Raw genomic sequence first — 22,809 nt, forward strand, 5'->3', positions numbered from 1 at the left:
ACCCTCTGTCGGCAGAGTGACGGAGCAGCCGGATAGCTCAACACCAGACCTCCGCTTTGTTGATTTTACCCACGTATTGGTGTGACTTTTGATTGCCGACAAATGCCACTGTAAGCGCGACTAAACCACATATTATTGTAATTGCACTGACTGTAATGAAATGCCTTATAACTGTTGGTTGTGCTGGAAAAATCGAGGGAAGTCGAGAGAAGCCATGTTGGTGAAGCTGTAAGTCGGGCTACAGCTGAGATAATGGCCGATCAAGAGCAGATCTGTAACTCTGACCGAGACACACTCTCTCTCTGTCTTTATCTGTCAAACACACACACTTTCTTAATTCAACTTGTAGCACCCGATTTCTTCAGGCCCTGTTCGTGTATTTCTCTTGTCATGTAGTTTAACCTGCATTTCCACATCACCTAGTTGAAATAGTTTCAAAACAGCAATTAGCCACGGAGTTGTCTGTGTATGATTGTCATTTTGTAAATTACTTGGGTGAGGTGCATGCATATAACTCATGTAACATGAAGATATTGCCACATTTTCTTAAGACTTGTGGACTGTGTTGCACCTGTTAAACACTCACATGCTGTTTTTCTGATGGGTTGTTGAATCACAATATACCACTAAAACTGTATCACACCCACATGCAGGGTAATATTTATTTATAGGCGAGGTGTGTTTTGATAAGTGTGGTCTTTGCTGTCTGAAAGATTAATCTTATCTTGTTTCTTATTCATAGATTTGGAATTGGAAGCTGTTGCCACCAAAGAAACTGAAGCATCTTAACTGGTGAGTGTGATAATGTTAACACGTACTCTTATGCTCTATGAAATCTTTTGGACCAGCTTGTGTCAAAAGTTGTGAGGAGTATCAAAATTCTGTTGGGGTATCTAGCACAGTGGTCAGCTGTGTTTCAACTGGAAATGTTTGTTATGGTGCGGTACACATTTTTTGCATTTCCATTTTTTTGGTACCCTTCCTCTGGGGTACCAGAGTAATGGTATGGGTGGAGCTGAATCAATGACAGTCAGTTGACTGGGCGACATGAATGTGTCACTCCCCTGCGGCCTGTATTTCTTCCAACACCGGCAGGCTAATCTCACACAAAGTTTGACATCTTGTTGAGTCAAACAGCCACAACCTGAGCAGAAAAAACAGTGTCGGTGCACTGCTACAACCTCACGCTACATATCTCGCTGACACGGCCATTGGGCACAGTGCACGTCCTGCCTACCAAGTAAAGGTACTGTTCCTAGTTGATACGCAAGCCCGATTGAAGGCTTTACCGCTCCAAACCATACCGTACTGTACTAAACCGAACTGTACCATGGCACACTGCAGGTGGTTAGTCAGCATAGAACTGATCCTTCTATTCAAAATTGGAAATTGAATGTGGAAAATGCAGAACATGCCCATTTTAAATATACCTTGCATTAATGGAAAGAGGATTCAAGGCTGTTTGTGGTTTTTTTTTCTCCCAAAAAATAACCTCAGCACCGTGGACTGTGCAGTAGGCTACACTGTCGCACTGGTATGATGTCACGCTATTTATGTAGCTGACATAGTGGTCATGTATGCCAGATCAGGGAACCATTCCAAACCACACCGTTTGGAGCTGAGCTGCACTTATACTGCTTGTTACTGCTTTTAGATGATAGCATGACCGGTTGCTAATGCGGAGTGTGTGGGTCAGGGGGACACAGAGCAGGCAGCTGCTGCTTATGCAAGCACATGCAGTTCCATTTGAATTGAACTGGAGGGTCTGGGTTGCTCTAGGTCGCATTGTGCTGAGTAAGCTTTGCTGTTTTTAAAATCGCTAAATGAGAAGCCATGGTCCTGATGTTTTGTGTGTGGAGAGGTGTTTGTGCAGCTCATTGTGTCCATACAGTTGGTCTTCATGCACACACACAATAGCGGCATGGACCACAACTAGTCTATTGCCTTGTGCCCAGAGTCATGTTTAATGTGTTTTCCATTTTTAGATCCTGAATCTGTTTATAAATATTGTCACATCCAGTTTCCAGATATGTTTCCACTCCCTGCTTTTTGACATGTCTCATCTCCAGAAGTGACTGTTTTCAGTGTTGGCTGGAGTTTGTTATATAAACTAGATGTGTCAAACATGTCAACTGCATTTCTTTTAAAATACTTTTGTTGTGGTTCATGATTTGAAAATGTTGTTTATGAAGCAACGTCTTCAAAAAATAGCCTGTTTCTGTTTTTATGCAGGTTTGTTGCTAAAGACAGATGTTCTTTATTTTTCTTGCATTGTAGCATTTTCCAGGTGTGTGTGAATAATTGAAGCTGAAGTAATGTAAGAGGAAGCAGCATTTTTACTAAGTAAAATAATGAAAATTGCTTTCTCCTTTGCTGTTGACTCTTACAACCACTTCCTTATTTGCCACATGTGAATCATGTTTCATTTGAAATTGGAAAAGCATTTCCCTCAGTGTCAGATTAATTCAGTGGTGTTCATTTTCAAGTAGCTGCTATTTTGTGTTAACGAGTATGGAAAGGATGGAATTTCTGTTTTTGTTCCATAAATAACACACTTGCAGTACAGTATTGTTTGAGGTCACTTCATTTTCTTATTCATAGTTTTGGAAAGTGTTTTTTCTTATGAGGTAGCTGTGCAGTCCCAGTTAACAGCAGGCAGTTTATAAAAGGCAAACCACTGTTTCATAATAAACGTGAAACATTGGAGCAGTTGTGGCACTAGTTGCATAGTTCATGGTAAAAACTGAGGTGTTGAACATTCCTTCTTTGGCTTTTCGGCTCGAATTTGTTCTCACCCAGAACACAGTCAAAATAATGTCAGTTGTAACCAATGTTATTTCCTTTGACTGAGAACAGTATGCTGTTTAGTTTCATTTTCAATTCCTGAAATTGTTGTTGTCTTTGTCATGTTGTCATGTCTAAAAATATCAAGAGATTCCTCAAGCGGTTGACGGTGTTAGAAGTGGCTGCAGTGTAAACTTGCATAACATGGGTATATAGACATCTTGCAGTTCCTTGTCCTTCAACATTGATTGGGGATCAGGTAGTTGATCATTGTCCTCCTAAGCTGTAAAGCCACACCTGCAGATGGTCATGAGACTAGAAAAATCAAGGAGCATGAATGAAGCATGTAATGGCTTTGACTTATGTAGGTCTACCTGGGATGCAAGCCACTTGTATAATCAAATTACCTTGGATTAGTATAGCTGAGATTGAGTTTTGAGTAAAATGTAAAATCTTTAAAATAAACACACAAAATATTTTGTGTGCCTTTCACTACATTGTATTTTTAGTTATTGCGTTCATCACTTGTTCTCCTCTCTGCCAGATATAATTAAATTGCAATTTACTTACAATTTAAAGTAATAAGTAAGGATCATGATTTAACTAATTTCTTGTTTTGTAAAATAAAAACACAGTTAATATTGATTTGAATTTGCATTTAGTAAAATTGGTAAGAAGTCTTTCTGTCAGAAATAGATTCACAACTTGTCTCACCTGCCTCAGCCTCAGTTGAATGCAAAAAAATCCTATTGCTTCTTATGAGCTACCATGACCTGAAATGAACCGGCTTGATTTTGACTGCTCTGGTTAAACAACACGTTTAATGCTGCCAGTCTAGAAATGTCACATCTTGCGAAGTCAGCCTCACAGAGCTTTTCCTTTTAGGGCTGTTTGTGATGAGACGACACCCGCTGTCATTTCTTAATTGAGTGATGGCTTTCCTGAGGAGCCTTCAGTGTGAGAACACGCAAATGCAAATTTATGTAAATGATATGGTGTTGTACATGTAAATTAGCCATGCGACTAACCCCAGGCTTTTGTTCTTTAGGGACAGAGAAACCCTTTGAGTGTGTTAATAGATCCTTGAGATCTATCAGTGTGTGTTTGGTGGATGTTTGGTTTTACGTCGCTTGTGTTTGTTTGAAAACCTTCACAAAGCATACAAATACAATCAATATCCCCTCCCTATTGGCTTCACTGTATGACTCACTACTGGGACGGAAGAATACAAAGTTTAAGGATGCAATAATCTGAAGGCTCTGGAGACCATTGACCTTCATCACCTCATAAATCCAAGTATAATTTTGAATAAATTATGATGGGTTGCTAAATCTGTCTATGACATGACTATCACAAGAAATGTAAAGTTACTGTGCAACAAAAAATTTTCATTGGCTGTACACCTAACATTTTCAGAGTTTCCCATATATATTCTCACATTGATTGTGTGTTGTGACAGAATCAGCACTGAATGTCACAAATAATTCTGTCTCTTTTTTCCCCAACACTATTTTAAAACGCAACTGTATTATTTTCTTTATTAATCTCCCTTCTCTCTGTCTTACACACTATCAGCGGATTGGTCTGCCCCTTCTCTCCACACACAGTGCGTGCAGCCTATATCAAACAATAGTAAAGAGTGAAGTTCATGGTATTGTTTATTATGTGCTTATATGTCGCCCTATATTCATCATACAACCAGTACAAAACAGTCTGTTTTTCCCTTGCAATGTCGATATTTGTGTTTGTGTCTACACACAATTTGTTTGTGCCTTTTAATGAAGACACACATTTACCTACACCTTATTCTACAATCACAATCATTTACATAAGTGTGAATGTTTATGAGAAATGACAAAAACGCAACTTAAAATTGTGCTGCTGAAGGTGGCACACTGAAAAAGTGGGGTGCATTTGATTCTGTGCTGGTGCAGTTAAATGAAAAGGTTAGACATTCAGGACAAAATGGCATGCTGTTTATTTGAAACCCTTCATGGCAACATGGACAGAAATCGATCCGTTCAACTTAATTTCTAACCACAACTTTCAAGAAATCAACATCAGTGAACATGGAGTAACTGGAGTTTTGTACGTGCCGAATTTACTGGTAATGGTGCCACAAATTGTCAGTTTGAATCATGTGTTTTTGACTTTTACTGAGCTTATTACAGTAGAGTCATTATTTCTATATTTCATATTCACTGCATTTTATAACTCTGGAAAGATTTTTAAAAAGTTTTTGCCAATTTATTCGGTTTTATTTTTTCTTTGCAAAAGACAAAATGTCCTTTATGGTTTTGTACTGTCAGACTAAATAAGCAGTATGTAGCTTTATCTTTAGGTCTGGGAACAAGCATTTCATAGACAGCCCCAAAATTGTCAAAAAAGACTGCCTATCTTTTTTGATATTTATAAAAAGAAAATAATTTTAGGCAGGAATGGGAAGTATTAACAGGAACCAGACAAATCTTAGAGCTGATGTACATTTATTTTATTATAGTCACAAAAATGTTTGTAGACACATTGTTATCCTTCTCTCCGTTTCTTCTGTGTCTCACCCTCTGTTCGGAGGGCCTTGGTCTTTTTTTATTCCTGGTCTTGCTTTTGGTGACTGGAAGTGTCCTCCTCCCTCTGTCAGCTGTAGCTGTCGGGGGATGGGTAATTGTTGGTCCATTCATAAACAGATGCTGTTGGTGATGTGTATATGTGCACTCCAGGAGGCCCCCACCATGCTCTGTTGTCGTTGAACCCAAAGCCATCTGCTAAAGCACTTGATGGTTGGAAAGAAGTGGAGGAAGGAGATGGTGGGGGTGGGGGGGGTATGGGAACAGAAACAGAAGGGTGGTGTCTGAATATGCTGGGAAAAAAATGTAGTTTCATGCGAACTACAACCATATTTAAAGGGTCTTTGTGTAAATATCTGAAAATATGTAACATGAGTGACTTGAAGACGCAGTTGTCATTTTAACTTAATTTCAGTGATATATCAATCATTTTTAGCTTCTGCAATTGTTGCACTGAAACCTAAATGTTGAACGTTAAATGCTGCAAATGGTACCTGTTTAAGTTGTTGCAACCTCTCTGTGTGGCTGTCTGTTTATAGCTAAGGTAAGTGCTGCACTGTAATCCCATTATTGGATTAGACTTTCTCCTGTGGGCTAAATGGCACAACTGCAGCTAAACTTAACACTTGCTGATGGAGAAACTAAAGTCTGATCATAAACTAATATGACACTACAAAAAATGTCCTTTTTTTTGGTAGAAAAAAATAAGAGTTATCTATAATCTAATTAGCTGTGAATGGCAAATTATATTTTGCAAACGTGTAAGTGTCTGGTTTCTGTATCTGTGGCCTGGTTTGTTGAAGTGCTACCTCTATTTTTGGACACTAAAAACATCTCCATCCACTGGTTACTTGGATTTACAGTAGTTAATGGTTACATCAGTTACATTTGATCTATCATTGAAAATACCCAGAGCCAAAGCTGACATCTCCAAGTGGTTTGTTTTGTTAATAAAATCAAATTGCAGTGCTTTAAATTTGAAAGATTTTATTCTGTACTCATCTCTTAAACCTGTTGCTTATCTTACACTCTTTGCAAGTGTTTGCTTGAGAAATGTTTCTTCTGTTTAGTGGTGGTTGCATGGATTTGTGTGCATGTTGGCAGAACATGAAAGAACTCACTGGATATTGATGGAGCACTTTGCCTGCCATGTTGATGTGTTTGGGTGGCAACCAACTCTGTCATCAGTGTATCCACTTTCAACTTTTCCTCCCTAAAGTTCAGTTTGGTTTTAAATTATAAGATTGGCTTGTCTCTTTAAAAAGCCCTTTCGTGCTGCATAAACTACAATAACAAATATGTTGCATTGTGGTTTCATTGTGTCTCCTCCTGTTCTCCTCCACAGGGATCAAACCCATAGAGGGAAGAACAGTGGATGGAAGAGAGAGAGAGACGGAGTGTGTGAAGAGGAAGGTGGATAAGAAAATACAGGACTGGACAAAAGGTGAGAGAAGGTGTTGTGGTGTAGGTGGCATCTGTCAGAAGCTATGGAGTGATTGTGTTCTAGATACAGAAGAAAGGAATTCAGCTGCTGACAGTTTTTAATAGGTCTGTTTAGGCAACTGCATGAGATGCATTGCAATGACATGATTAATGTTGCACATCAACAGAACTATTTTTCTAAAGGTTAATTAAAAAAATGACCACCACAGGCTTAAAATAGGTTTGTATCCCCCAGTGCTGCTGTTAAGAGTACAAACCTCAATTTGGTGACGCATGATGAGAACTAGCTCAATATAAAATACTAGGCACTTTTGACATAATGAATGAAAAAATTTAATAAATAAATCACAAAATGCTCAGATCAAAAATCCATACACACATTGACTAATCTTTGACTTCTTGTTTACTTAAATGATTAAGCCACCAAGGTTTTAAAAACAGTCATGTTTCCAATATTTTTTCCTCTCTGTATGGTCTGTCCCTGTTAATGTGTCACAGAAGTGCAGTGTGCTGTGCTCTAATGAAAGGAGGTGTACTTGAGACATAGTAATGTTTTCCATTTGAACAGTTGTTGCAGTTTCCATTGAACCTACTACTGTTACAGCTAAAACGACTGTCCTGGTTTGCGTAGGCAGGAAGTCTGATAGCATCTACCTCTGACCTTGAGTGTATCTTCTTAGTTTCAATTGCTCTCGCTCTGTCTCGCTTTTTGTTTTTAGTCCTCCACCATCACACCTCCGTGTAAAGCTCCTGTCTGTTCCTCTGACTATTGTTTTGGTGATGTGTCTCTACAAACACACATGTTGTCTAGAGATTAAGTCTCGGTTGTACCAGACTGTACACTGTCACAGCCATTTTTGTCATGGAAGTTCATCCCCCAGTGATGATGAGTGGTTATACAAGATCATAATTGTTGTACTTAAGAAAGTTTGTCTTGTTATAAAAGGCCCAGTGTTGATACTAAAATCAATACATGTCTTACTACAGCAGAAGTCCGTAGGCTAATTTGTAGATGGCTTTCAGCATCATAGTCTAGGCATCTTTGTTCATGAATCTAATAGGAATGTGATACGATATTTTAATTGTTATCACTCTCACTTGTAGAAATACACAGAAAAGTTGTTTAGTAGACTAATTATGGAATATAAGGAAAATAGCAATGGAAAGTTAATATGCACCACTTGTAAAAAAAAGTCTGTGTGTAGGTGGACAGGTGACTGTGGAGCCAAATGATGAGTGAATATTGGACAAATCAGCCTATAAATCATCTGAAGTTTGTGCTTGTGTGCACATCGCTTTTGGTCAGTGGCCCTTGAAACCCCTCCCAAAGTCACTGGCAGCGATGGACCACATGATGCTTGCCCATATCAGCTCCTGCACACACTTCTTTATGTGTAATCTGTGAACTACACCTTCTCCTAGCACTTCACAGTCTCAAGTTTAATAGCAGAGATTCCGATCACTCTTCCAGAGTTCCCCACGGCTTGTCTGTTCATTTGCTAGTTGTTTTACATATTTGAGAAAGAAACGCTGGCATGTTCTCCTTGCGCTGATGTCATCTTGGTCGGACAAGCCCAGAGGAGTTGGGAGTGTTTAGGAATGTTGCCACGACAACATGGTCTTCCCTAACTACCCTTACTGGTTACTTCAGCTGTAGACAATACATTTATGCTGGGTTTTTCAGACAGAGATTAAACTAAACTGAGATTAAGATCACTGGCAATTCTATAATGATTTACATAACATACAGTATAGTGTATACAATATAAAATGCATTTTAAAGATATACCCTATATATATATTTTAATCCCTACTCTTGTGCAGCCTTTTTCATTTTCAGCATTAAGGTATGTTGTGTTGGATGACATTCATGTAAAAACATGATTCTTCAAGTAGATTTTTGTAGTTGCATAGCAACAGGGCATGTAAAAAGTGCCTGTAGCTGTAATAAAAACATTGTTCAGGTCACATCAGTGTTTTAGACAGTCAGGTGAATCAATGAACACCGTTTATACAATGCATTCCTTTGTTTACTAACCTTTGTAGTGTGGTGTTTTCGCCATCTTGTTAAACAAGACCAATTTATACTGCAGTGAATAATGTTGTTTATATTTGTAAACATATGAGAATAAGCAAAGTGGGACTTTTAAAGGACCCTAGGTAGTTAAGGCAATGTCCTGATCAAATACAGACTCTTGAGCCTATTTTACTCTTTTTCTTTAATATCTGCTCTCAAAACAGCTATTTGTGTTCAAATGCTCAAGAGCCACCTCTGATCACCAGGCTATTTGTGTAGATAGGAAGGTAGAAAGCTGACTACCGTAAACTTTTCCTCATGAGTCTTTGTTTTGTTGCGACTGATTGTCTGTTAAAGGAGTACACCTTGTCCTGGTTTTGTGTGCTGCTGACTTCAGGAAGTTGACCTCTTTGCTTTTTATACATGTTTGACTCTGCAGCTGCATTCCTCTCACATCATCCTTAATGACAGGCTCTGTTGCCTCTGCCTCTTCAAACCCTCCTTTTCCACATTTCTCTTCTGTCTTTTCTCCTCCTCCTTACCTTGGTATTGACTGTTTATTCCTATTCTTTTGCTTATTTCCCCACACACATATCCCCCAGCCCTCTCTGTCTGTAAGATGATAGCAGTTGAGCGGCTGCCAACTCTGGGGGCCCTCATGAAAGCCTCAAATGGAAGCAGTGAGAGTGAAGAACAAACTGTACACTACACTGAGTAGTCGCAAAGAACATGTTTTCGTTTCATGTCAATAATGTAACGTAACTCAAGGAAATAATATGTAATGATTCATAAGTAGCTTGTGAAGTGAATTTGCCATTTTACTGGATACGGTTATAAATTACTTTTTACAAAAATAATAAAATACATGCAGATACAGGCTACACAACAACCATTGTTGGTTAATCTGCTGATTATTTTCTTTAATAATTCTTATTACGTAAGCACAAGAAGAAGGAAAATGATCCTCATACCTTAGAGCTTCCATTCAAATGGTATTTATTGCCTGTGCCATTTTGGCATCAACAAGCTCTTCCTCGAACCGTATTGTGCTTTAAAACATTGGCTACTGATTGATAAAATTACTGATTAACTCTGTTAAAAACAGATGTTACGTGTTTCAGCCGCAGGCAATAAATACAACCTGGGAGTTTCATTTTTAGAAATGAATTCCCTTCAACTTGGAGTACAATCTCTTTGTCTCTAACTGTTCAGCATGAACCTGTGCCTTGATATTTGATGTGGATAGTGGTACTAAATATCATTTTACCTTATTTTGATTTGCACTGCCTAATTTGGATGAATGGCTATTCATGTTTAGGATAAAGCATGTGAATTAGGGTTGACAGAGGTTCTTCCATGTAGGATGTTTGACTCAAGATCAGAAGAAGTAAACCACACACTGGAATGGGCTTGCACAGTGGCTGTCGGGGGGAGGGGGAGGGGGAGCATCTCAGTTTACCGTCAAAACTGAATTGCTTTTTCATGAAATGCCCCTTCTCTAGAATACTTTCTCTGGAGTTTTTGTAATGATGACATCATTTTCCATTCTGTCTTGATTGGTTCCAGAGGTTAGCTAAGCAGCTGACAGGCTTTATGTTAAGGTGCTGGCCGTATGCCCAGATTTAGCTAGTGAGCTGTAAATTAATGAAGTTGGAGTTTGGCCTCTGTAAAGTGTGTCTTGTTAATACGTAGATTTTTATAGCTGTGTGTTTAAATGAAGCTTTCCCCATAATATGAGCTGCAATGTTTGGATTACATTTTGTTTTGTTTTGATTTAGGTTATTCTCACTGAAATGAACATGCAACTCAGCACTGAATGTTAAAATCACAAACAATTTCCCTGATGGTTCCAAACCTTTAACACACCCTTGCTTCATTGCTCCTGCACACTTGTTCATTGTGCACTTCTTCATTGGGTCTCTTATCGTTTTGGCTGGTGAACAGAGTGGTTGCTATTTGAACTGGGGGTTTATAAATAGATCTGTGTACTGCTGCAGCAGGCAGAGAGAGTTAACGCACTTGCTAACCTTCACAGAGAAAAAACCACAAGACAGGCACACCTTTCTTCTTGCTATAAGATATATATACTGTATATATATATGTACACTGGTCCACTTTCCCTGAAGGATGTCTGTCCCTCTCTGCTCTGCTGTTCATTCCGATGTGCTGTTTCACTTTTCCTGTCCTTACCCGCTGTCTCTTCGAACTTTCGTTTTCTCTGCTCTGTTCAAGGGTAGCAGGTTTTGCTTGCCATGTCATTCTGGGGTAGCGCCAACAGCGTTAAGACTGTTAAACAACTGTAACTAGTCCAAATCATACACGTTCATTTCCCGTCAAAAAGAGAACTGGTGGTGGGGGTCCACCCTCCTTATTTTTCTACATACTGCTTCTCTGACTCATCTAACTGACTCACATACTTGTCTCAGACTCAAGTATATAATAAGCAAAGGTGAAGACAGATGGGAAATATTTGTTTTCTCCAGTAGAAGAGAGGGCAAGAAAATATGCCATGTTCAGAAGACAGTGGCACTGAATCAAAAACATTGACCTACATTCAGACCTGGTATTAACATCCATTCTCAGTGATCCAATCCAGATTTTGTTAAGCACAGGTCTGAATGGTCCTAAAGCATCCTGAATGCATGCTCTGGTCTGATCACATAGACCACATTTGGAGATGGCTTGTATGTTAATTTATTTGCAGATACTGCCACATTGACTGTGATCACCATTAGAGCTGCAACTAATGATTATTTCCATAATCGATTAATCTGTTGATTATTTTCTCGATTAACTGATGAATTGTTTGGTGTTCAGAATATCAGAAAACCTTAAAAAATGTTGATTGGTGTTTGTCAAATCTGGAAATGATGATGTTCTCAAATGTCTTGTTTTGTCCACAAACCAAAATGATTAACTTTTGATGATTTCTTTGTTAACCAGAGCAAAGAAATGAAGAAAATAGACACATTTAAGAAGCTTAAACAATCTGAAATGTTGTTTTAATCACGAAAAAAGCTTCAAACCGATTAATCGATAATCAAAATAGTTGACAATTAATTTAGTAATCGATTAATTGTTTCAGCTCTAATCACCATATGATTTATTTTTTCTAATGGTTAAAACCTTTCCAGTGCGAGGAGAGCTTTGATTCACTCAAGCTCCTCATCTGTTTTTTTAACACCCCTTTTTCTCTGACAGTTGCGCACACACCCACAGATGCATACACAGACAAACAGTCTGACAGTCGATACAGCTCTACAGGCAGACTCAATTAAAAATATGTTAGTCAGTTTTTTTCTTGCGAACAGTCATGTCATCAGTGTGTGTTGAAATAAAGGGTGGTAAAGCCTGCATCTGATCATATGTGGCCACAGAAGATGCATCCAGGATGCAATTTTATGGAAAGTGTGAATTAAGGCAATCTGGCTGAGGGCAGATGTTAATACCAAGTCTGAAATGCAGCAGTTGTCGGGGGGGGGGAAGCCATAAGAATAGTGATAAGAATAGTATGGTGAGATGCTGGAAGGAGCTGTGAATACATCAAACCAGCTCAACAGTCTCTAATTATCGTGATAAAAAAATGTTTGTTCTGGAGTACACCATTCAAACTACAAGTCTTTTGTGGTCACATTGCTCCATTTTATTTTGGCTACTTTTGCCTTCAGTCATAAGACAAAGCCAACCCTTCCACTGTCATCAATGACGACTGCATGACAGGTTCTAATCACATACTCATGCAGTTTTTCTATTTGTGCTATGAGTAACAAAATCATTTTTGAAATGTGCTTCGAGAGAATAGTTCAAGACTATGTTTATGCTGATTCATTCGATTCATCTGGAATGATGGTGGATGTTGTAATTATGCATTTTAAAAACAGATGGTTGCTTGTTTAGTTGTTAATGATTTTCTGCGTATGCTTAACTCATTAATTTGATTTGCTTCTGTCCCTTTTTGTCATTCCTCACAGTGCCAGAGTGTACCAAGTGAAGGCAGAGTCCTAAATCTAAACCATACCCCCCTTCCCCCTCCCTAAACATATACCCACCTACTTGCACAGAAACTTTATTACATAAACACACATACTATCTTCAGCAATGCCAAGGGGGCCTGATCAGCCTGCCGCCTGCTCTGACAAGCCCCGCCTCTTCAACTCAGATCCTTGAGGCAGTGTCCTGTAAACTTTTACCTTTGACCTCCTTCGTCACCCTGGGATCCAGAGGTCACCTGTTCTCCACCCAACCCCAGGACGCTCTCCTGCCCAACCAGGAGCCACAGCCACAAGCCACACTCGCAGGTAAATTATTTAAAGAAAGATGAGAACACATCATACTGTCTTGATCTATGTCACTGTCTGCTAATGTTCAAATCCTTAAATAAACAAAGGAACAGCTTGACAGTTTATTATTGACAGTAAATGTTAAAATGTGAGCGTGTTCTGACTCATGGCTCTTAATGACTTTGCTCTGTCGTCAATCGTGGGAATGAAAAAGCTAATCCTGAGATTTTTGAAGTACATGTGTGCTGGTTTGCTCTTAATATCACAGGGGTCACTGTTGACCAGAAAATAAATTACATGCACACCAAACAAGTAATGGCTGATTTGCTCAAGACTTGATAACTATAACTATAATCCATAAAACCAACAATAACTAGTGGCAAGTTTAGAATGTCTGTCTCCTCTTCTTAAAAGACCTTCTTACTGTGAATTCCTCTAAGTTACACACTTGTGTTCTTGTCTATCTGCTTGATTCCCAGTGAATGACCTATCCACCCCAGCTCTTCTAACATTTCTCCTCTCAGTTTGTTTTCCTTCTCTATCTCTCACTCTCTTAGCCTGTTTGACAGTCTTCCCTCTTTCTTTCCAGGCATGGCTCCCATTCGGGATTCCGTCAGCCACTCCCCTAATCAAACAGGTGATGACAACAAATAAGCTTTTAGCTTTTTTCTCCCCATTTTCTTCTCCCTTCCATTCTTTGTGGATGTCTTACTTTGGCTGTCTGTTTTGTGATCATCAGACTAGATAGACACAGGATGACCTGGCGTTTACCGATGATAATCTGAGAAAGAGAGGCTTAATGAGTGAGTGAAAATGTGGGTGTGAAAAGGCACAGAAGGAGACTTTGCAAGCAAACACAATAAGCAGCATGCACCTTTTAGCAACATTTTATATGAAAGATGTTTGGAAAGTGAGAGAGTCATTAATTGGTGGGGAACCCATTTGATCATGTGTCTAAACATGATTTGAATAATAACTCCACTGAGCTGAAGTAAAATGCATTGGAGCTGAATCTTTGGGTGTTATCCCGCCTTTTTCTACCACTTTATCCTCACATGAGGGTCGTGGAGCTGGAGCCAATCCCAGCTGACCGAAAGCGAAAGGCAGGATACAGTAAAAACCTCTGCACCTCTTCTTATGACCCAAACCACTGACAAATCTGCTCATTGAGTTGCTCCTGCATAATAGTTGCTCTGATCAGCTAAATGGTTGTTTATTCTCAAGGTAGAAATTCTGTCTTTTTTAAAAAAAATATTCTTATTTGACCTTGTGACGGCAAATTGTCTAACCAAAATGCTGAAAGATAAGTCTAATTAGATTAAATCAAACCTTCAACATCACAACAGCTTTTTTTATACTGAAGGTCTGACTGACTAATGACGTTGCCACCCTCACATTCAAGCATTTATTGGACCTTTTCTCCAGTACAGTAATGCGTCAATATTGGTTTATCATTGAAGATTAATAGGAGCTCCATTGCTAACTATCCAGAAAGTAACTATAGAAGTAAACAGGCAACCATTTACTTTTCTGAATAATTTGAGTGCATTTGTAATGGCATTAATAGCAACATTAGATCCCAATGGTTCTCTTTAATATATTTTTGGAGATTTGATTCAAAGCCAATATTCATGGTATTATGTTTTGGAAGTTTAGCAGAAGAAGTACCCACCAGGTAAAACAAATTATAAAATCTGGGTCTTTTTTAGTTGCCTCATATCTCTTGGCACCTTGCACCCCCTTCCTTCCTGCCTCCCTGGTTTCACACTTAATTGCCATCTCCTCTATGCCTTCCTTCTCTCCTCCCCTGCTGTTGGTCATCGTTTGCCTCCCGGAATTCTAGTTTATAGGTTTGGCATGCTTTTGGGTCCTGCTGTGGTGACAAAGTGGTGGCAGCTGTGTCCAGACTCAGACCTGGCACTGATCACATTCTGAACTGTAGGGCAGCTGAATGTTGGAGGAAATTAAACATTAATAAAAAAAAAAAAGTGGCCATGGATGAGGTAAATAATGCCACATATTGTATTTAGTGTAATTCATGGACAAGGACAAATGCACACATTTCCTGATTTCTTGAAAAACTGAAAATGCGAAACATTTAAAATCTTGTATCTAATGTGTCTTCTGCCTTTGTCTCTCCCTAGGTTTGGAGCATCCTGGCTTGGACTCACAGTATGAGCCTTCCCCTTGGTCCTCTGGCTCTCCCTGCAGCAGTGACGGCAACAGCAACTGGGGCAAAGTCCTAGTGGACGAAAGTACCGGCAAACCCAACAATTCTTCTTCAACCAACTCTTCTGTCTGGCCTCCTTCAACCTTCTCTTGCTCCTCCTCTTCCTCTTCCTCTGGCTGTGGATCAGGATCAGACCCTGAGCTGGCATCAGAATGCATGGATGCCGACTCTAGCTCCTCACTCGGCTCAGAGAAAAACCTCTCTGCTGTTGCAGTTACAGCAGTGATGATGATGTCAGCAAATGCTTCTTCCTCTGTGTCCTCTACGGCCTCTTCCCCCTCTTCTGCCATGATGGTCAGTGTTTCTGTGAATGGAGAAAGCAATGGCAACAGTCGTCATGTTGTTATCGGCGGAGGAATGGGAACCATCAGCGATGCAAATAATGGAAATAACATCGCCGGGTCCTCCCACTACTCCATGGCTGGGTCCAGCAGTATTGGCAGCAATAACATGGGTAACCACAACATCAAGCTTGTCAGTAACAGTGGTGTATGGGGCACCCAGTCCGGCAGCAGCATCAAAGCCACGGGTGGAAGCACCCCCTGCATCAATGGTGGGTTAAACCCTAACTCCTTCAACCCAAATGCCAACCACGGTGCCTGGCCCCAGAATCCAACCCCAAGTCCAGTGTCCCAGGGTCAACGGCCTCCACAGGCTCAGGGGATGAATTCCAAACTGGGTATAGCCCCCCAACAGGGCCCTTTGCTGGGCTGGGGTGGCATGGCAGCTCCAGACAACAGCATTATGATGGATGACACAGATGTGAATAATGGTACAGCAAGCAGCAAGGGGTTAGGAAGCAGCATCAGAGGAAATGGTGGCCTGCAGCCTACCAACCTTAACACTGAATCCAATGGACCAAATAACACTATTATGATGAATACTACTACTACTACTACTAATGCCACAATGACCTCTAGTCCACCAAACTCTACCGCCTCACCCCAACTCAGCGGGGATTGTTCCTGGGGTTCTGTTGGAGGAGGGAATGGGGGTCCACTGGGCAATGGAAACACCTCATCAGCCCCCCAAACCTCCCAAGGAGAGCTGGGGAGTGCTGGGGCCTTCGGTACGCCTTGGGGCGCAACTACCTACCCTGGAGACAAGGGCCCCCCAATTGCAGACACTGTGAACCCCCAAAACCCTGCCTTAATGCAGGCTGGAAACCCCCAAATGTCCTCTACTGCTGCTTACAAGAGTAATAATAACCACAACACTGGGGCCCCACACTGGGACCAGGGACCTGCCAATAACCCAAACCAGCCTCAGAGCAACTTGCCCTGGGGTGTTGGCTCCAATCAAATCCCAGGCCCTGCAGGAACAGGGAATGGGAACCAATCTATGGCGGGCCCTCCTGCAGGCATACCTCGTCCCTGGGGGAGCAGCGCATCTTCTTCTTCCTCATCCTCATCGTCTTCTTCTGCCTCAAACAACAAGATGTCAAATGGAGAATGGGGATCAGCAGCTCCTGGTAACAACTCTTCAGATGCTGCAAGCCAGAAAGGAAGCTCATCCAACAATGGCTGGAAGAGCCTGGAAGATGATGCTATTGGCATGGGAGTTGGAGGTGGAGTAGGTGGAGCCCATGGCTTGGGAAGTGTCAGTGGAGGCTGGGGTCGCTCTGGAGGAAGTGAGGGAAGTGGAGAAAGCTCTGGAGGCCGATCCAGCTCAGACAAAGATGGCTACCAGTCGAAAGGAGGAAACCGAAGAAAGGTCACACCTCCTGCAACAGTTATATCTGCAGTGGCCCAAGCAGATGTGGACCCACGAGTTTTATCCAACACCGGCTGGGGTCAGACTCCCATACGGCAGAACACAGCCTGGGATGTCAAATCTTCTGCTAACAATCAGTCCCAAGCTCCCAGAGGAGATGAAAGAAAGCACAGCAGTGGAGGCTCCAGCTGGGGCACGGCATCAGCGACAGGTCCCTCCCAGAATTCTGGAGGTATTTGCAACATGTGTTTGTTCAAATGCATTGTGATATAAAAAAACATATTGCATGCAGAACAACATTTGCTTTTACAAAATGCCATGAAATTGATCCAATGTTTAATTCACTTGCAGGCTGGGGAGGTAGAGCCCCAGGAAATTCAGGCTGGGGTGACCAGAGACCAACAACTGGGTGGGACGGCAAAGTCCCAGCAAGTGGAGGAGGTGGGCAGAGTGGCTGGGATGATGGATCCAGCTATAAGGGTAACACCACAAACAGTAACACATGGAGCAACAACTTTAACAAAGATGACAGGTAATGTGTTTCCCTTCTTTTTTAACCACTGTGATCTGTTGTCAAATGTGTATTGCTGATCAACTTAACTGTTTTTGTTTAGGTCCAATACCTGGACTAATGCACCCAAACCACAGCAGGGCTGGGGTTCCAATGGTGGAAATGGAACTGAAGGTTGGGGTAGTGGTGCAAATGGTAGCAGAGGCGGAGCCAGCAACCACTGGGGTGAGTCCCAAAAAGGTGCAAGCTCAGTGGGGTGGGACAGCGATAGCGATCGTTCTGGCTCTGGATGTTGGAGTGAGCCAAGCCGAACTAACACCAGCAGTAGCAACACCTGGGTAGGGAGCGGAGGATCAAATACTCCAGACCAGAGCACGCCAAACCAAGGTTCCAACTGGGGCGACTCAGTCCACAAACCCAATCCTCAGAGTAACAACCAGAGCTGGGGAGAGCCAATGAAGAACAATCACGGAGCTCAGAACTGGGGAGAGCCAAATCCCAAGCCCTCCAACGAGTGGGGAAAAGCTCCAGAATCCAATATGTCCAAAGGCAATCAAGGCCCAAACAAGCCAACAGGTAGTTATGAAGACAATCAGAATGGTTTCAGCTATTTTTTTCTTTTACTTAGTTGCATGCATAATTCTCATGATACCAAAACTGAATTTTTACTCTTAAAGAGACCTTTTATAGCAAGACATTTAAGCAAGAGGACATAAAATTAATAATTGTTCCCTTTTTATTTTTGCTTTTCAATTAGGTTGGGTGGGAGGCCCTATGCCCACAGTAGGCCAGAAGGAGGAAGTGTCCACTGGGTGGGAGGAGCCTTCTCCAGAGTCCATACGCCGCAGGATGGAGATTGATGATGGCACTGCAGCATGGGGAGATCCTGGTAATCCTAAACCTGTTTGTGTAACATGTTAAGAGCTGTAAATTTTAGCTGTGATTTTAAGCAATGGATTTAATCTTTTAAGGCAAAAGTAGTGGTGGATCTGTCAACATGTGGAACAAGACCAGCCAATCAGACAATGAGAACATGTCCCAGCACCAATCCCAACACCAGTCCCAACACCAGTCCCAACACCAGTCCCAACACCAGTCCCAACACCAATCCCACCACCAGTCCCACCACCAGTCCCACCTGGCACACAAATCGATGCATCCTCCTCAGCCCATGCAGCCTCCTGCCCAGGACAAAAGCTCCAGTGCTGGTAAGTTGGGATATTGATATTTATGTATGCACACAATTAAAATGTTTCCATGTCTGGGTCTTTAGAATATAGTCTTCATATTAATGTAATGTAAAGAGTACACAAAATATATAATTTCCTATCATTCCCAGCATAAAATAAGGCCAGCAATTGTATATGATGGAATCAGTATGTAACAGTTGCAAAGTGTTAACACTTTCTTTTGTATAGATTGCAATGTAATAAAATGATAACTACAGAATCAATTGAATAATTCAACAACTTTAACATTGCTTCAATTTTATATTTATAATAAAATATGTTATGGCTACATCTTTTAATGTCAACCTGTAGTGAATTTTTTTTGGTTTAATGCCAGAAAAAATAGAGAATGCTAGTACATGAATCTCTATATAAATGTTATGAACACTACTGCTGCAGACAGTAAGATTTGAGAATAAAAAAAAGACTCAAGTCCCACGACAGGCTCTCTTAAAAGGATTTGGATTGTGGCAGCATAAGCTCAACAAATGTGGATGCACACACACTCAAAAATGTATACAAAGGCATACACCGTTTGTACAAAAGAATAAAGGAAATAAACACTCGTAGCTGTTCTCTCCCATCTCTCTACAGTGTTGAGGGCTTTTTGTAAAGCAAGTTGAGTCATCCCTTTGGAATGCTAAGAGCATTGATTTTTTTCTTTTCTTTTTTTTCTCCCCTCATTTGCCTTTTTTCCTCCTCCCTTTCTTCAGAATCACAAGCTTGTTGGGTTTAACACAAAGAGTTGTAGACCGTAAGAGGTAGAGGAGGAGGTCTGTGACTTCGTAATAGGAACAGCTCCAATGTAAGATAGGAAAACTAAAATGAGTAAGGCGGCTATTCTGTAAAAGTGGGTAGCGAAGGGTAGGGGCTTTCGGGGTTATTCAGGATTGCTTGTCTAGTGAGCAAAATGGAGTAGCTAAGTGGACAGCACAGTAGGGTGGGTTGAACTACCCAGCAACAGGACTGAGAAGAAAATTACTTTGTCCTTATTTATTTATCAATAGTTAATATTGGTTTTAATTGTTGTTGACACAGAAGTGTAAAGATGAGTGTAATTTACAAAAAAATACATTTTAAAAGGAAGCTTTCTGGATTAAGATTTTACCATTAATTCTTTAATGCAATCAGTGATTAATTGTTTTGTCTTAGTTATGATATGTGTTTTTTTTTCCAACCAATTAAGACTAAAATTGACATGCACTCAAACCATAAAAACATGAATGCATGTATGCCAGTTTGTATCCTAGTTGGCCTACCTGTGTTTTCATGTTTCTTCTTGTTATGTTTTTGTATTTGTTTTGCAAGTGTGCATGGTCACATGAGAGACACAGGAGCCTGAGGCCACCCCATGATCTGTCCTATTTTTGAGGGAAAGTATCCCTGGCATCTCCCCAAGCGCCTCATGGGCAGGGAGAAAGTAGTTGGTCTGGGTGGTCAGCTGTAACGGGACCCTTTTGAACTTATACACTCTCATCTGAAAGTGTGTGGGGACTGTGCGCACAACTACACAGTTTAAGTGACACTTGCGTACCTCTTACATAAGCCAACTGATATAGAGTTATCTAGGTATATGAGTCTTCTCATTAACCCTTTCCAGCCGAAACATGTCAATATATATAAAAAAATATTTTCTTTGGATTAAAATTACAAATTAATTAATTATCATCAACTGACATGAAATCTATACTTTGTACAATACTATTGACATTATAATCTATTTCTAATGGGTGACTCTTATAGGTTGGGGTGACTCATACCCTCAGCAGAAGGAGTCCTCATCATGGGGGGAGCCTACTGCTGCTCCGCCTGCTACAGTGGACAATGGAACATCTGCTTGGGGGAAGCCCATGGACACCAGTTCCACTTGGGATGGACCCAGCAGGGACAGCAGAGAATCCAAGTCTAGCTGGGGAGGCCACCATAAGTCTGGTAGATCCACACATGAATATTAGTGCTCATGTAAAAACAGTCACTGATTGATACTAAAGTTTTGTCCTTGCTGCCTTCCTCCTTAACAGCTCCAGGTCCCAAACCCATGGAGACATGGTGTGGTGAAGAAGTGTCAATGGGCAACAGCTGGGACCAGGAAGAAGAGGTGGAGATCGGAATGTGGAGCAACAATCAGCAGGACAACCGGTCCCATGACCAAAGCTCCTGGAACTACAAGCAAAAAAGCTCAAACAAGGTTTATACAATTTGGTTCATCCAAAACATGAAAACATCAATGCCAACTGTTCCCAAACACCTTACAGTATTATTACAGCTCACAGGTTTCAGCCAATAACATCATTCTAAAAGGATTTTCCTGCTGTTTTTCAGATGAACAAGCCAGTCGGCAAACAGGATGAACCCTGGATGAAACCTTTCATCAACCAGTTCAGCAACATGAACTTCCCTGTATGTACTATCCCCATAATTTCATGTACCATCTATTAACATCATGAAAATGAATGTGTTAACATGGAGTCTCTACATACATAGAGTCAAATATGTAGTGACATTATCAGAATCACATGGAAATAAATGTGTTCCTATTTCAAAGCTATACTGTATCCAAATTTCTTGATTCACTGCAATAAAATTAAGTTTATCATTCTCTTTGAAGTATAAATCGACCTTTTTTTGTTCTCACCTTCGCAGAGAGACTCTCCTGATGACTCAATGAAGACAGGAGCAGGGATGGTGCAGGACAAACGAATGGATATGGGCAGTATGGGAGACTTCAATGGAGTAATGGGGAAAACCCCTGGTTCCCGACACCAGTCTGCCATGGATCGCAGCTCTTACTATGACAAGGTAAGCAGAAACTTGAACCTGTTAAACCCCTGTTAAAAAAAAAAAAAAAAAACAACTTCAAAGAAGATTGGTCAGTGTCTGTATTATTGTGGCAATCATGAGGTTGGCGTGTGACGTAAAGCACCTTGCTTCAACAATCTGACGTTATAGTGCTCTCTCAGCCCTTTTGTGCCCCTCAGTGGTTGTTCTAACACACTGCATTTGATGTGTGCACTACTAAAATGGATGTGCCATTTAATTTGAGGTGTTGGCATGTTGTAACACCTCATGGCAAATAATTAATGACGCCACAAAAACAACAAATGCAACAGGCTTAATTGTAGTAACTAATTGTTTTGGAAGTAAATTAGAAACGATAATTCCTTTTCGTTGTCCTGTCCAAAACTGCAGTGGGTTAATTTTGCTTTGCTGCTTTTCTTTCTGCACTAGTTATTGCTTACTTGTTTTTCCTTCTTTCAACCTCTGGTGTCACCTTCTTTTTCTATTGCTCTTCATTGTTTTTAATGATTAATTCAAACTTGCTTATCACACCGTACCCCTTTTTTTATTCGGACACTACACTGTTTTTTCCCTTTTATTCCTCTGCCTGCTATTCTCCTCGTTCTCTCTGTACTTTTCTTGCTGCTGTTGTGCTTCCTGTCTTTTTGCGCTTGCTGTCTGACATGTGCTTGGCCTTGCTTCTGCAGCTATCTGCCCCCCACTCTGCTTATGATAGCCCAGCTTCTGATGAACTCTCCTTCAATCAAAGCATTAGCTTTTCCCCTTCCAATTCTGCTCAGCCTGTCTCCTGTCTCGACTCTGAACCATCTCCTGTCCGTTCTAGTCCTGGGGCTGCTCGGCAGGTGAGTCTGGTAGGATGAATATGGGGCTGCCTTAAGGTCTTTAGTTGAAAACCCACTCTACAATCTGCCAACAATTTTAAAGAAACCCGGAATTACATCATGCCATGTTGATATATTATCATTATTATTATTTTTATTATATTATTATTATTATGATAAAGTTGCGTTCAATTGTGCATTGGTAACCATATACAGTAACGCTTTATATTGTTGTACAGTAACAATATAATAGTATTGTAATAGGGAAGTAGTATTATGTTAACACCACCGTTATTTGTATAATCACCAAGTAGTAGGTTGGAAATGTATAATGCAAAATGTGTGGGACAACTTTATTAATATGGTAAATATCTATTTTGATTCACAAACATTGTCATGTTCTGCACTGATGGTAACA

General features: G+C 40.7%; 1 protein-coding gene across 3 annotated transcripts in view; it reads left to right on the plus strand.

The window, feature by feature from the left end:
- The first annotated feature begins 722 nt into the window (after positions 1-722).
- Positions 723-22,809, plus strand: part of LOC122785874 (trinucleotide repeat-containing gene 6A protein-like) — a 33,892-nt gene continuing 11,805 nt past the window's right edge. Inside the window, exons 1-14 of one of the 3 annotated variants that reach the window (XM_044051869.1) lie at positions 723-792; positions 6,694-6,792; positions 12,780-13,106; positions 13,678-13,725; positions 15,233-17,263; positions 17,383-17,563; positions 17,646-18,118; positions 18,300-18,431; positions 18,514-18,750; positions 20,515-20,703; positions 20,793-20,959; positions 21,094-21,171; positions 21,415-21,570; positions 22,257-22,412. In XM_044051869.1, the coding sequence (XP_043907804.1) occupies positions 13,680-13,725; positions 15,233-17,263; positions 17,383-17,563; positions 17,646-18,118; positions 18,300-18,431; positions 18,514-18,750; positions 20,515-20,703; positions 20,793-20,959; positions 21,094-21,171; positions 21,415-21,570; positions 22,257-22,412 (3,846 nt within the window). In that variant the 5' untranslated portion in view covers positions 723-792; positions 6,694-6,792; positions 12,780-13,106; positions 13,678-13,679. Of the gene's footprint in view, positions 793-6,693; positions 6,793-12,779; positions 13,107-13,677; positions 13,726-15,232; positions 17,264-17,382; positions 17,564-17,645; positions 18,119-18,299; positions 18,432-18,513; positions 18,751-20,514; positions 20,704-20,792; positions 20,960-21,093; positions 21,172-21,414; positions 21,571-22,256; positions 22,413-22,809 lie in introns of those variants that run through there. The other 2 variants (XM_044051870.1, XM_044051871.1) reach the window with 2 other exon arrangements.

This window comes from Solea senegalensis, linkage group LG19, assembly GCF_019176455.1.
Source record: "Solea senegalensis isolate Sse05_10M linkage group LG19, IFAPA_SoseM_1, whole genome shotgun sequence".
Taxonomy (NCBI): domain Eukaryota; kingdom Metazoa; phylum Chordata; class Actinopteri; order Pleuronectiformes; family Soleidae; genus Solea; species Solea senegalensis.